At 38.5% G+C, this 13,796-nt stretch overlaps 1 protein-coding gene across 3 annotated transcripts in view; it reads left to right on the top strand.

Moving 5' to 3' along the window:
• The window catches only part of LOC126187450 (enolase-phosphatase E1), a 52,851-nt gene extending 39,788 nt beyond the window's left edge, over positions 1–13,063 (top strand). The window contains exons 6-7 of one of the 3 annotated variants that reach the window (XM_049928536.1): positions 8,665–10,415; positions 10,455–13,063. In XM_049928536.1, the coding sequence (XP_049784493.1) occupies positions 8,665–10,415; positions 10,455–11,702 (2,999 nt within the window). In that variant the 3' untranslated portion in view covers positions 11,703–13,063. Of the gene's footprint in view, positions 1–8,664 lie in introns of all 3 variants that reach the window. The other 2 variants (XM_049928538.1, XM_049928535.1) reach the window with 2 other exon arrangements.
• Positions 13,064–13,796: the final 733 nt, after the last annotated feature.

The following is a 13,796-nucleotide window of genomic DNA, read 5'->3' as shown; positions in this document are numbered from 1 at the left end:
CACGGAATGTAAACACAGGTAAGAGGTTAACTTGCTCAGTATGAAATACTCGCAGATATCAGGTCACAACACAAGAAAGACAGAGATGAATGAAGAAACTACTAAGTAGTCAATTATATAGTAAATATTATCACAAACTGTAAAAATATGTATCTGAAACCTAAAATATATAAAAACTTAGAGCTATCTCACGCGCGTATGACGTCACACCAAAGATATCCAATGTCTTCTTCCCAGTCGGCCAAGTTGTTCGGAACATCTGACAGGACGTACGCGCATTAATCATAAATAATCCTATTGTCTCTTTCATGCGCCATGGTGAAAGGGCACAAGTGCTTATAAAAACAAAACCCTTGTTGATACGTGTAACTTACTGTTACCTCAACAAAACACCAACAGAATGCAAAAGATACTAACGTGCTGTGCTGTTGCTGGCCACAGAGCGATACTATGCAGACCCCCACTGTCGTGTTGCTGGCTGGCATAGTGCTAATGTTTTGGCAGTTAACAAGAATTTTAATACTCACGTGACAGGCATTTCTTTTGGTCTTAGACTGATACTTGTGGATTTCCTACTGCTGTTATCTGGATTGATGGAGAGTAGCCTGCTCTAAAAGTGCACACCACACACTGTCGGCTACCTGGTAGCAGACTGAGGTCTGGTGGACATCTGACCCATTTAGGAGGACCCTACAGCTCTCAACCTTAATGGTGCAAGTCCAGGAAGTCCAGCATAGCTTGTCCCAGAATCTTTAAAGTATCTAGTTTAGTCATTCCATTGGATTCAGAACCAAGAGGGACAATGCTATAAATTGTGAGCTTCATTGAAACTCCATGTGCAAAGCTGGTCTTCTCAATCATCTCTGAAAGTTACAGGAATGATGAAAGTAGGACCTTGGAGCCCAGATGACAGGCATAATTAGTTCCAGGATGTGCCACAATCTGCAGTTGCTTGCACCCTTTTCCCTCTGTGGCATAACATCATGTTGAAGCCCCCAGGCACACACATTGGTTGCACCTGGTGTCCTTTTTTGTCCCTTGAAACTGTTTCCCTAAGGATACCATCATTTGTAATGTATTTGAACTACTGTTTATTACTAAAGTGCACGTCATTTACGACGGCCGCAGAGTTTAGGTTTGTTCTGCGCATCTGACGTCACAAAACAGTCAGCCAATGCACAGAGAACGATGTTGCCAGAGCTCAACTGCAGTGCAGAGCATGGACGAGTAGCTTCAGTTTTAGAAACATTGTCATAAATAAAGTAATTGAACAAAAACAATGTCTTGGTAGCAGACTTTTTCATAGTAAGTTTGGAAAAAGCATTCTTTATACCAATTGATTCATATTCTATTAATTAATTAAATCAAATAAGCAATAAGCCTCCTAATTCAGGCAATAGCAAGGAAAGGTGTTTGTATCATTCTCACAAACCGCTTTTTTGCAATAAAGAAGAGCGGTAATTGTTTATTTCCTATTGTACTTCGACGAAACGTGAATAATTCATAGTATACCAACAGTGTTTGTCTGTATTTTTCGAGATATTTTAGTCCTCCATGAATTCAGTTGAATGACGAGCTGTGTTAGCGTAGTAGTCAGGGTGTTTGCCTGTTCAACGAAAGGTTCTGTGTTCAAACCTTGTTCGGTACTTAATGTTTTCTTTATTTAAAAACAATATCGAAGTGTCTTACTTCATGAATTTTATTCGTTTGAATGTAATTTTTTGAAATTTCTAGTGCTTTATCTCTTCATTATAATCATAAGTTTTCGGTTTTTCTAATTTTGTCCTCCAATATTTCTTTTGACAGCAATTAAAAACAGTGAAAAGGCACACATACAATATTCATGTTATCTGTTTTGTTCGTATATCTTCTTCTGCAGTCGCTGTTTTACTATTCATATTGAGATATATTCTTTGCGACTGTATTAAAAATATTATTTAGAGCAGAATTTAGGCTCATACATTGCTGAGCTACTTGATTGACGCAATTCTTTGCTTTGCTGCTTTGGCAATATCTTCATATTCAATGTTTTCGTCGACTGATCTATGTTTTGTCAAGTATTTGCTGTCCGTTGTGACACACATTGTTTGCGCTCTGTGCCTCACCGACAATACATTTTAGTTTCTGTTTTATTACGTCCACAATTCCAGTTTTGTGTACTTTGCCAATGTTGTTTTAATCAGATCTTTTTAGAAAAAAGCGAAATGACTCTGGTGTAAATAACTTTTGTTACAGTTGCGAAAGATGGAATATTTCTCAATATTACATATGACACCTATCTGGTACTTAAATGGGATATTTTTATACAGTAAATTTTATATGAAATTTAGGTATCTTGTCCACATTTCATTCTCAACAATGTGGCAACTAAAATAGACCATACGGATAGTATACGCTATGGACTTTTACCTCTGCAAACTCTTCAAAACTTCATGCAATGGTTTACTACATCTAATGCTGCACAATAACTGTGTTAAACATCGAAACAAAATTAAGTCATTTATGGGGGAAAGATATCAGTCAAGATTATGTATAAAAATCAAATTTTTGGGCCAAATAGTTTTTGTGAAATCGAATAAGTGTGTCAAAGCAGTCTGAACACCATGTGTCAGCACAGGCGAGCAGTGCAGTGATGACAAAATCGCGGAATGCGGGGAGCACGTCGGTAGCAGCGAAAGGGTTAATGCGGCCGTGGTGGCTTTACTCCATAAACTGCACGCTCCCCTCTAAACGTAAGTTTGTGAACTATACTACACTATGGCGCTGCTTCTCTTGGCGCGTGCATAGTTTGCAAGCTGGCAACGCAGCAGTCTACCGTGTCTGGGCGGGCATGCCAAGCTGCCAAGATAAAAGAATTGAACTATAGAACCTACTGCTTTGCATTTGCCTGCTCTTGACACGGGGCAAAAGATTTTTCCAAAATAGGTAAAGTGAGGTCCACTGGCTCAGTTGCAATGGAATACAGCACCTCGATCTTGTTGATTAGGGGGAATGTTATAACACCCTTAGTCATCTGTGATCCCCATTCTCTCCATACAGGACACTTGGGTATACCATTGAAACACCACTTGCAGTCAAGTGGGGAGTAATGAGAGATCCTGTACTTCGTGCAGAGGAAGCAGGGTTACACAGGAGAGAATAGTACTTAAGGTACCTTTAATACCGTTACTACAGGTATGAGGTTTGATCCAGAAGTAAGGTTCCCTTCATTTTTACAAGTGGACAGCATTGTTTTACTCACAGAAACTCACATTGTTGGAAAGAAGAAACTTTGTTGGCCACCCAAGTGTTCCCTTAACTTGGAAAACAAATGATAATCACTAGGTACAAGGTCAGAACTGTACAATGGGTAGGGCATGACAATCCAACTGGCTTTGTTGGGATACACGTTTTAGTGTTATCGTGAAGCAGTGTTACACCTTCCATCAGTTCTGTCTGGTGGTTCTGGATAGCCAACCTGAGCTTTCATTGGCTTTCACAATAACTGAGTTTTTGTCCCAGGCTGTTACAAAATTGGTCACCATTATTCCCTTACGATCCCAAAACGTAGTGGCCATGATTTTACCAGCAGTGGTAGTTTGTTTGAACTTTTGTGACTGGTGCCCCTGAGTGATGCCATTGTTTGGATTTTCAGTTGGTTTTGGGGTGAAATGAAACTGTTTCGTCTCCCATACCCATTGCGTGCAACACTTGGGATACCCCCATTTTGCCTTCGAAGCTCTTTAAACTGTTCTGGAAGAACTCCCAAGAATACAGGTAACAAGTTCATGGATATTGATCCTCCTGTTTTGAAGCACTTCGCGTTGGACCATCTCTGTAACTGGCTCTGAAACTAAAGGTATTCCAATCTGTTCGTGGACATCCTTCCGACTGGTGCTAAACTCCCTTGACCATTTTTGGACATGTTGAACGGACACACACTTGTTGCCATATGCTTGTCAACTGACAATGAATATACACAGGCAGAATCCCCTTTGTGTGCAAAAACAAAATTATGGAATGAATCTCGCACGTGGTGGGATCAACAATGGACAACTCCATTACAGATGGCTGCTGACCCAATACTGCACGTTTCAGCAAAGTGCAGCTAGGAGGAATCAAGAGTGAGGAACAGCTGTGTGCAGTGGTGTTGACTGATTTCGCCTAGCACCTTCCTGTGTGGCCGGAGCTCCCTTGGGAGCCTTACTTCTGGATCACCCTCTTGCATGACCCTCAGCTCTTCCAACACACTGATCTGCAGCACCTGCCAATCATTTGACAGTGGTCAGGGCAATTTCCAATTGCTTACAAATGTCAACTAGATCATCCTGTGTTCAAGACCATCATTCACAATGAGGCTGCATTTTGGCTGTGCAATGTATTATAGGGTAATGAACAAATAACTCTAAGCCTGCTGATTATCTTTTAATCTCTTGGGCTATGAGGCTGCAAATTTTCTGTAAGAATTGAAGCAAATACAGATTTCTGCTAAGGTAACAGATAAAACCTATGCTAAAAATTACTAATTTCCTAAAACTTAGAGGGTAAATTACAGTTGTCAGCAAACTTTAAAGCAGATAATTTACAGTAAATGTAGATTATACTGCTCTTTAAGGTAAGACTAGCTCTAACACATGTCAGAATATCTGCTACAGTAAATAAGCACACTGATTTACTACAAATTAGATTGTGCATGGGACAATGACAACTTCTGAAATTTCTCAGAAGTGTGTGTTTATTTGCACTAATATAGAATGAAATTAAGGGTGATCCAGTCTTCGACAGTAACTGAATCACACACTAATTTGCTGTGTAATAATTATCCAAAAACACTCTTACTGGAAACTTACTAAAATATTTTCTTAAGTGTCTGAAAATTGTCAAACGGCGATTTTCTCACATACACAATGAAATTAGACACTTTTGAACAAGGATAGGCTTACTATTCTCAAATTTTAAGAGCACAGTTAAGTTTAAACCTGCAATTGACGATAAGAGTATATTGTGGCACTTATGACTATTCAGTATTTCAATATATCACAGCACAAACAGATACTGATAGAATCAATGAAAGATTATGCAGAAGTGATGCAGACAGTAAAATATGAGAGTCTAGAACGTCAAATCGGCACGTGAATTTTGCAAACGTGGTCTCGCAAAAAGGCAAATTCCGAAGTCAGCTGTTACATATAAATAAATGTGAATTGCACGGATTTTTTACTTAGCTGTTTCTGTGCCAACTTTGACACTGGTGTGACAAGGAATGACACTGCAATGCGAGTTTTTTGGTCAAAAATTTAGAAAAATGTGTAGCACCAACAAAGTGTGTGTTCTGCCTGTTGCAGCTAACAATGCTAATATGTGATTGTGTGCTGTGCCTCAGTTGTGTTGATTACAGATTGAGAGGCAGAATGCATAAAATTTAGTATGCAGAGTAGGCTCACACAGATTTACTCTGGTCAGATTCAAAATTTGACGTGTTATAAACATTGAAAACATAGGTTGTTCTTCCACTGTAAACACTTTGAGTAAATCACAATAATAGCATTCACTTTCAAATAATTTTTAAGGGTAATTGAAGCAGTCTGAAATATTTATCAGTTAATTATGATCCATACCATCCATAACACTTTAATATTAGTAAAGGCAGTCGAAATTAAAACACAGTGAATAAGTGATAGTATTTAAATTGCAGTATCATGTTCAGAAATGGATTGCTTCTTCTGTAACTGTTACGGTGCAGTTTGAATTTTCGTCTTCATGATTCTGACGTACTTGCTGAAATTCATATTACGTGGTCAATACAAAGTTGTAATTTCTACACTGTGAGGAGGGATGATGATGATGATGATGATGATGATGATGATGATGATGATGATGATGATGATGATGATCACCTGATCGTGAAATGAATCAGTACACAGAAAACAAGAATGGAAGTAAAATACCACATATATTATATAAAATTTTATCATTAAGACACACTCTTGAAGGCAGCTAAGACTATTTAAGCAAGCATATTCTTTAACATTATTTTAAATCGGTTTCTTTTTTCAATTGTCTGTGTTTAGTAGCCAGAGCCCAATTTTCAATGACACTACAAATTGTATTTATATTTTAGACTTTTTGAAATCAGGCAATGAGTGAAATGAAAGGTATCAATTTTCCAATTGATAGGACAGATCCATCATCTACTCCTTGTCTGGTGTGATGTCGCTCACCACAGTTTCATTCCTCTTCTGCCAACCTCATCATCTACAGATAGCACCTGTGCCCTTTGTCCTAACCTATTTGTTGGATGCATTCCAGTATGTTGTCACGGGGTTTCCTCTTTATAGTTATATCCAGTACTGTAGAAATTGGTCCCTGATCTCTCATCATATTAAAGCATCCTATCCCTTCTCATCACCGTCTTCGATATTTTCCTTTCCTCAGCGATTCTGGAGAGTACTTGCTCATCCCTAGTATTAAAAAGTCCACTTGACTGTGTCCTACTATAGCACATCATTTCAAATGCTTAGATTGTCTTTCATTGTTTTCTTGCAGTCTGTGATTAATGCTGTGCTTGAAATGTACATTTCTTCCTCTAATTTAGACCAAAATGTTGGTTACTAGTTAACTACTTTGTGTGAGGAATTATCCTTGTGCTACTGCTTTCGTCGTCCTTTCAGCTGTCGTGTTGCTTTGCTTCAAAGATTGCAGATTTCTTAACTTTGTATAGTTCATGTTTGCCACTTTGCTAATCCTAATTACTTTAATCTTTCTCTGGTTTAGCCTCAATTATAATTTGTACTCATTTCTGTTCATTCCATTCAACAGATCCTGTTATTTTTCTTCACTTTCACCAAAGACGGCAATGTCATCCTATCTTATATTGATATCCTGTCACCCTGAATTTTTATTGTGCTCTCAAACCTTCAATTTGTGTTATTGCTTTTTCTGTGTATAGACTGAACAGTAGAGGTGAAGGCTGCATCCCCTGCCTTTTACACCATTTTTAACCTGAGCACTTGATGTTTGGTCTTCCATTCTTATTACACCCCGTTGATTGTTGTGCATATTGTATATTACCCATCTTTCCATGTAGCTTCCACAGATTTTTCTCTGTATCAAAGATCCTGCCCCACGTTCTGTTGTCACACATTTTCTAGGTTTACAAATCCTATGAATGTCTCAATTTTTCTGAAGTCTTGCTTCCATTAAGTGAGAATTCAGAACAGCCTCTGTGATTTTTTCTAAGAGATAGTCCATTTTTCTGTTTTGCTATATATTATTCTTAATAGTGACTTGGATGCATTAGTTTATGCTAATTGTGTAATAGTTAACATGTATCTGCCCTTCATAATTTTAGAATTGTGTGGGTGATATTATGAAAGTCTGATTGTATGCCTCCAGGCTCATGGCTTCTATACATAATTTGAATGGTTGTCTGGTTGGCACTTCCCCAAATAATTTTAGAAATTGCCAAGGAATATCTATCCCTTGCTTGTTACTGGGTTGCAAATTTTCCAAAGCCCTGGTAAACTCTGATTCTAACATTAAACCCCAAATGGTGTCCATATTGTGTCTTTGCACAGATCCTTCTCCTCACAGAGGCTTTCAGTGTACTTGGGTACTTTTGTCACCTACTTGCTCTGTCTGCAGTTAACAGTGGAATTCATATTGCACTCCTAACCCACTAGTGGATGTGCCTATGTATACAGTGCACCAGCCAGAATTAAAATTGTTTTGCACCATTCCGTTGTTTCACAATTGCAAGCCTGTACCTATTCCTTCATTATTGCTTCAACTAACACAGTGATACATTGTCCCAATCTGAGCAGCAGTAATATAAAATAAACAGCGAGCTGGGTGAGAAATTTAAAATCACTGCAAGAAAATTATCCAGACCATGAGCTAGCAGCACACTCCCACAGTGAGGCAGTTGTCAAAGAAATAATTAGTAATTGAATAAATGGTTGGCTGATATCTGATGCTACTGTGCTGCATTGAGTGGGTCATTACTGTGGGGTAAGATCTGTGGCAACAAAGCAATATAATCAAAGTTAGTTTCATTATTGTATTGGCTCATATTTTTAAGTTTATTTTATCATTCTTTACTTCAACTAAAATTAAACTAAGTCTGCTCAGTGTTTAACTCGGTAATATAAAGACAGTAACGACAGCTGTTCTTAACATGTGTACAGAAAAAGCATGCTTACTCGAGGCTTAATGAGGAGTCGGTCAGATTAGATGTTAAGATGACATGTATTGTAATTTTGTAACAAGTTGTATTTGCTCATTACATTTATTGCTTTTGTAGTTGCAGTGGGTAAATTTTAGTTAATTTGGTTCATACTACAATTAAGTAATTAAATGATAGTTTATTGTAACATGATCAATTTTGGGGCATTTTCCATCAGTGATGGGAAGCTTAAGTATATACATACTTCTCCAAGGTATGGAACTGGTCAGATATGTCTGAAGAGGTTATTAGCTTGAAAATAAATCATGTTACAATAAAAAACTGAAGATCATTAATTGCAGTCTAAGGTAAATTCATTCTTATCTCTAACTTGTTAAGTTTGTTTCTGAAGTTCTGCCAGTGACAAACATTAAAAATAAAAATTGGTATGTTTGGTACTGTGAAGTGTACTGGGCCTACTGTTGGGGCAGAATTTTAATTAGTCTTTCATTCCATTACAGAAGCAAGAGCAGCAAAATCAGCAGGCTTACAGGCTGTCATTGTGGTCAGAGAAGGAAACCTTCCTATTACAGATGAAGATAAACTTGAGTTTCCAGTAATAAAGTCATTTGATGACATTGTATTTGAAACATCTGTGAAGAGAAGAAAGAAATCTGAAGAGGAAACATTAGAGCAGGGAAAGGCAAATTCTGCTGTAGTTGATGTATCTAGCATGCAGGATGTGGAAATGCAAGAAGAGCCAGTTGCTGATAAAACTCAAACATCAAAAGCAGCTGAAAGGGTAAGTAGTACTGAGATGGTTGAGGCTGCAGAGGTACAGCCAGATTCCATGAAGCAAACACCTGTGGAACAGTGTGACCGCATTGAAGAAGCAAATCAGACCAGCTGCAAAGACAAAGATAATGTGAACAATGATCTTAGCAGTACTAAGAAAACTGGTAGTGAGGTACTTGCTGATAAGGGTACTGTTGCAATTACGGAGCAAAAAAAGTCAAATGAAACAAATACAGATACATTGGAAATAAATGGTGCAGAAAAGTTGGATGTGAATATTGATAACCAGGTAGAAACCAATGGGCCCAAATGTCCTAAAGACAGTCTCTCTAAATCTGATGCTAATAATATTGATACTCCAATAAAAACAAATAGTGATAACTCTACAAATTCTAAAGATGCAATATTAAATGAAAATAAGAATAGCAGTTCATCTTCAGAAAAGTGTCCTAGTCCCTCAGCTAATAACTTGCCAGCCACTGGTAATGACACTGTAGTTCCTGACGGTAAGACTGATATTAAATTGGCTGACAGTGATAAGGCCAAGCTTTGTGATAAGACTGAAATGGGAGAACATGACAGCAATATTTGTGATGACTCACCTCATCCATCTGGTAAGGATGGTACAGAATCTCTCTCATCTGATGCTACTGACAGTAAGACAATGGTAGAATCTGTGACCGTAAAGACTGAATCCACATTACTTAACACAGCTGAGCTGCCAAATAAGACTGAATGTACACATACTGAAAAGACTGAAAACATTTGTGCAAAGACTGAATGTGCCACTATTGATAACTCTGAATCTTCTCAAGTTAGTAAGACTGAATCCCTAAAACCTATTGAAGCTGAACCTGTCACTAAAAAGACTGAATCTGAAGTAAATAAGACTGAACCAATGGAAACAGATGATCTGACACCTGCACACACAGGAGACCTCAAAAATAAGGATGAATCAGAACAAAAAGATAAAGAAGTTGCACAGGAGAGTGCACCAGTCAGTGGGGTAGGAACTGATCCCTCTCCAGCAACAGATGAGGTTAAAGGTAAAGCAGTTGTGCCCTCAAGTGAGACCAAGGCTCCAGCAGCCGTAGATGGTGGTAAGATTGAGGTTGCTATGGAGGCAACTGAGACTATGATGGAGGCAGCCCTAGATGAGAGTAAGGCCGAGGATGTAAGGGAGGCAATTCCAGATGATGGTAAGGCTGAGGTTACAGCAGAGGCAACACCAGGTAGTGGCAAAGCTGAGCCTACAGTGGAGGCAACACCAGGTAGTGGCAAAGCTGAGCCTACAATGGAGGCAACCTCAGATGGTTCTGAGGCTGCAGTGAAGGCATCCTCAGATGATGGCAATGCCAAGGTTGCAATGGAGGCATCCTCTGATGGTGGTAAGGCCAAGGTTGTAGCGCAGGTGACCACAGATGGTGGTAAGTCTGACACTGCAGTGAAGACAATGTCAGATGATGGTAGGGATGAGGCTGCTGCAGAAGTGATGCCCGATGGTAGTAAGGATGAGGCTGCTGCAGAAGTGATGCCAGATGGTAGTAAGGCCGAGGCTGCTGCAGAAGTCACGCCAGATGGTGGTAAGGCCAAGGATACAGCAGAGGCAACGTCAGATGGTAAGGCTGATGCTTCGGTGGAGGTGACGCCAGTTGATGGTAAGGCCGAGGCTGCTGCAGAGGCAACCCCAGATGCTGGTAATGGCGAGGCTGCAGCGGATGCGACCCCAGATAGTGCTAAGGTCGAGGCTGCTGTGGATGCAACCCCAGATAGTGCTAAGGTCGAGGCTGCTGTGGATGCAACCCCAGATGATGGTAAGGCAGAGACTGCAGTGGAGGCGACCCCTGAGGACAATATGATGGAAGCAGCCCCAAATAATTGTAATACAGATTCTGTGACAGAGGCGGACCCAGCTGGTGATAAGGCTGAGGTAGCCAGTTGTGTGAATGGTGGCAATGCTACAAAAGTTATTTCAGATGTCAAGGCTAATAGTGTTTCATCTGTGACTGAAATGAAAGCTGATAACAAAACTGATGTGCCCATGGAAGATGTTGAACCAATGGTCACAGATGACACTGAACGAATGCCAGCTGAGAAAACTGAACCTGTGATCAAAGATGAGTCTGAACCAATGGTCACAGATGATGCTGAATCTGTAGCAACAGATGAAGCAAAGCCCGACACTGAAGGAGCAAAAAATTCATCAAGTGATGCTGAACATAAGGTGACGGAAGATCCTGAACCAATGGTTACAGAAGATGCTGAACCCGTAGTTACAAATAAGGATGAAGCTGTGAACAGTACAGTAAAAGATGATGGTAATGACAAACCTAAAGCAACACAGGCTGAAAGAGAGACAGCAGCTGAGGAGGAAAGCAGTAAACGTACAAAAGATGCTCCCATAGATTCCACCCCAGTGGTTGACAATGCTAACTGCAACTCTGTGAACAAAGATATAGCTGTTAAGGAGGAAAATGACCCTGTCGGCACAGGGAAGCTTGATGCAGTGTCAACTGCAAAAGATGATATACTTGAAACTAAGACTGAATCATCAAATAATGAAAATAAAATAAGTGAGGCTGAAGGTCAGAATGTTGCAGATAATGTAAAAGAAACTGAAAATGAATTAAAGGAAGGGAAACAGAATGTTAATAGTTGTGTTGAAAATGGCGAGAGTACAGAAAAGACTGAGAACACTAGTGAGAAGCTTAAAGTAGCAGTGGAGAGTACTGATAAAGTGGCCGACAATGTTGTTAGCACTTAGACCATGCTTGCATAAATAAAATGATTGAAACTAACATAATATATGGTTATTAATGTGATGTACCAGTGAGACTGCTACAGTTTAAAATACAGATGAAAAATGTACTTTCAGTCTTAAGTGCCAAAATATGGAGCTTTAAACAGTTTCACTATATAACACTTTCCCAACAATTGCTAGCAAATGAAGGGTACCACTTGCACTTCCAGGCAAGTCAGGCTGTTTGATGTTCCTTATGTCCCATATTTTACAGTGTCTGGCTTTGCCATTTGGGAAACCATGTTGCTAATAAGAATTCGCATGTTGTAAATATATCATACATAATGTAATAAGGTCCATTCCTGAAATTGAGAGTACATGGACTAGTTGTGCTCAATTCTGCTACATTCCGAGAGCTGCCATAAGTGTTCACTTTTACAACTACCTTACAAGATAACATTTTAATGTTTTCACATGGAGATTATATTTTTATATCAATATACTACTGTAAAGTTAATCTGTACTTCCTAAACTTTTTTATTAATATATTCCTTCTTATAATAGTAATAGAACTGAGTTAGCTGTTGCAGTTCATATTATAGCAATAGCAGATACGTGAATGTTGTCAGTGTTCTACTTGTCCTGCCTCTGTGAATATCTCCTGCAGTGTTCTGGACACTGTCAAATGTTTTAATGTACAGTGACCACTTTGTATTATTTTGAAACAATGTTCCTTTTACCACAGTATTGCTGTAACACTAGAAGAGTATTGAAGTGATAAGTTTTGTAACTGCAGTACAGGAATTTTACTCTTTATAAAGTATAATTTTTTTAAATTAGCAGTCTCGTAAGTAAATTTTAGGGCAGTTGCAGTGATCTTGTACTTATGAGAAATGTATTATGTACTATAGTGTTGTGAAGTAAAATTTTGAAAAATACATTGAGGGGAGAAAGTGTCAAAGCCTGCAATTTTGTAATATTGTGAATAATAGTTGTATCTGCGTAGTTGTCTTTGTCAACGATGTAAAATGACAATAAAAATTGTCTTCAGCAAGGTTGTTTTACTAAGTGTTTGTAGTTATCTTCCTTAAAGTCAAAAGGGTGGGAAATAATACATGGAAGTGATGTCAGTATTGCTGTGTAAGATGAGGAATACATTAGTTTCAATGTGACACACTTTGCTGATCAAAAATTCCCGTAATATTCATGTTGCGTACTTTACCTGCTGTATTTATCCATCTATGAAGATAAACTAGTTGCAGCATTCACATTGTGGACATACTATTCATGCTAAAGCCTTATTTCAGTAATTTTGTTTAAATACAGACATAACACCTACGTTTTGCTACTAATTTTACCAAAAGTGGAAGTAGACTCATTTATAGGAAAGATCTGGGGTTACAAAAAGATAAAAAGATCAACCTAATTTGAACCTGTTCAGTGACCTTTGTCACTTTGCCGTAGTTGCTTAATTTGTATTGTTTCAATTGAGTCAGTGAATAAAGCTTCAAATTATTTCTAACAGCCCAACAATTCTTTAGTGCTACGAAAAACTTTGTTAGAATTTTCTTTTCTTACTATGGGTCAAGTTGAGAGATGACTATTGATAATGTGTGAACAGTTAAAATGTATGCCAGACAATGCTGTGAACTTAAATTCTGTATTTTGTGAACTGTGGGCTTGAATTCCTGTCCTACTAATCATATCAGTGTACTGTGATGCCAAGTGGCGAGCTGCTGTACTTGCCAGTTGTTGCTACATATCCCCCAGCTATTTTTCACCCACTAGGCTGTTGCCCCAGTGAAAATACCAGCTATCAGTTCTGTTGTACTAAAAACAAACAAAAACCGCAATAGAATTTTTCTGCTGCAGTTGTAATATTTATCCTTTCGTAACATTATCAGTTTGTTTGTTCTTCTCTCTCTTTGCTTCTATGAGAGTATATTGTTGAATTACATTTAATTTTTTTTTTTCATGCTTTCCAGCCATGTGCATATTTATTAGTGACATGACAGTTTGTCTGATGTATGACAGTCTTAAGTGAAGTTTTCTTTTCTTTATGCAGTTGATTTTCACATTCCCATTGGGATTGCCTGCTGAACAAAAATACAGTAAACC

This window comes from Schistocerca cancellata, chromosome 5 (genome assembly GCF_023864275.1).
Source record: "Schistocerca cancellata isolate TAMUIC-IGC-003103 chromosome 5, iqSchCanc2.1, whole genome shotgun sequence".
NCBI classification, from domain to species: domain Eukaryota; kingdom Metazoa; phylum Arthropoda; class Insecta; order Orthoptera; family Acrididae; genus Schistocerca; species Schistocerca cancellata.
This window is presented reverse-complemented; position numbering and strand designations above follow the sequence as displayed.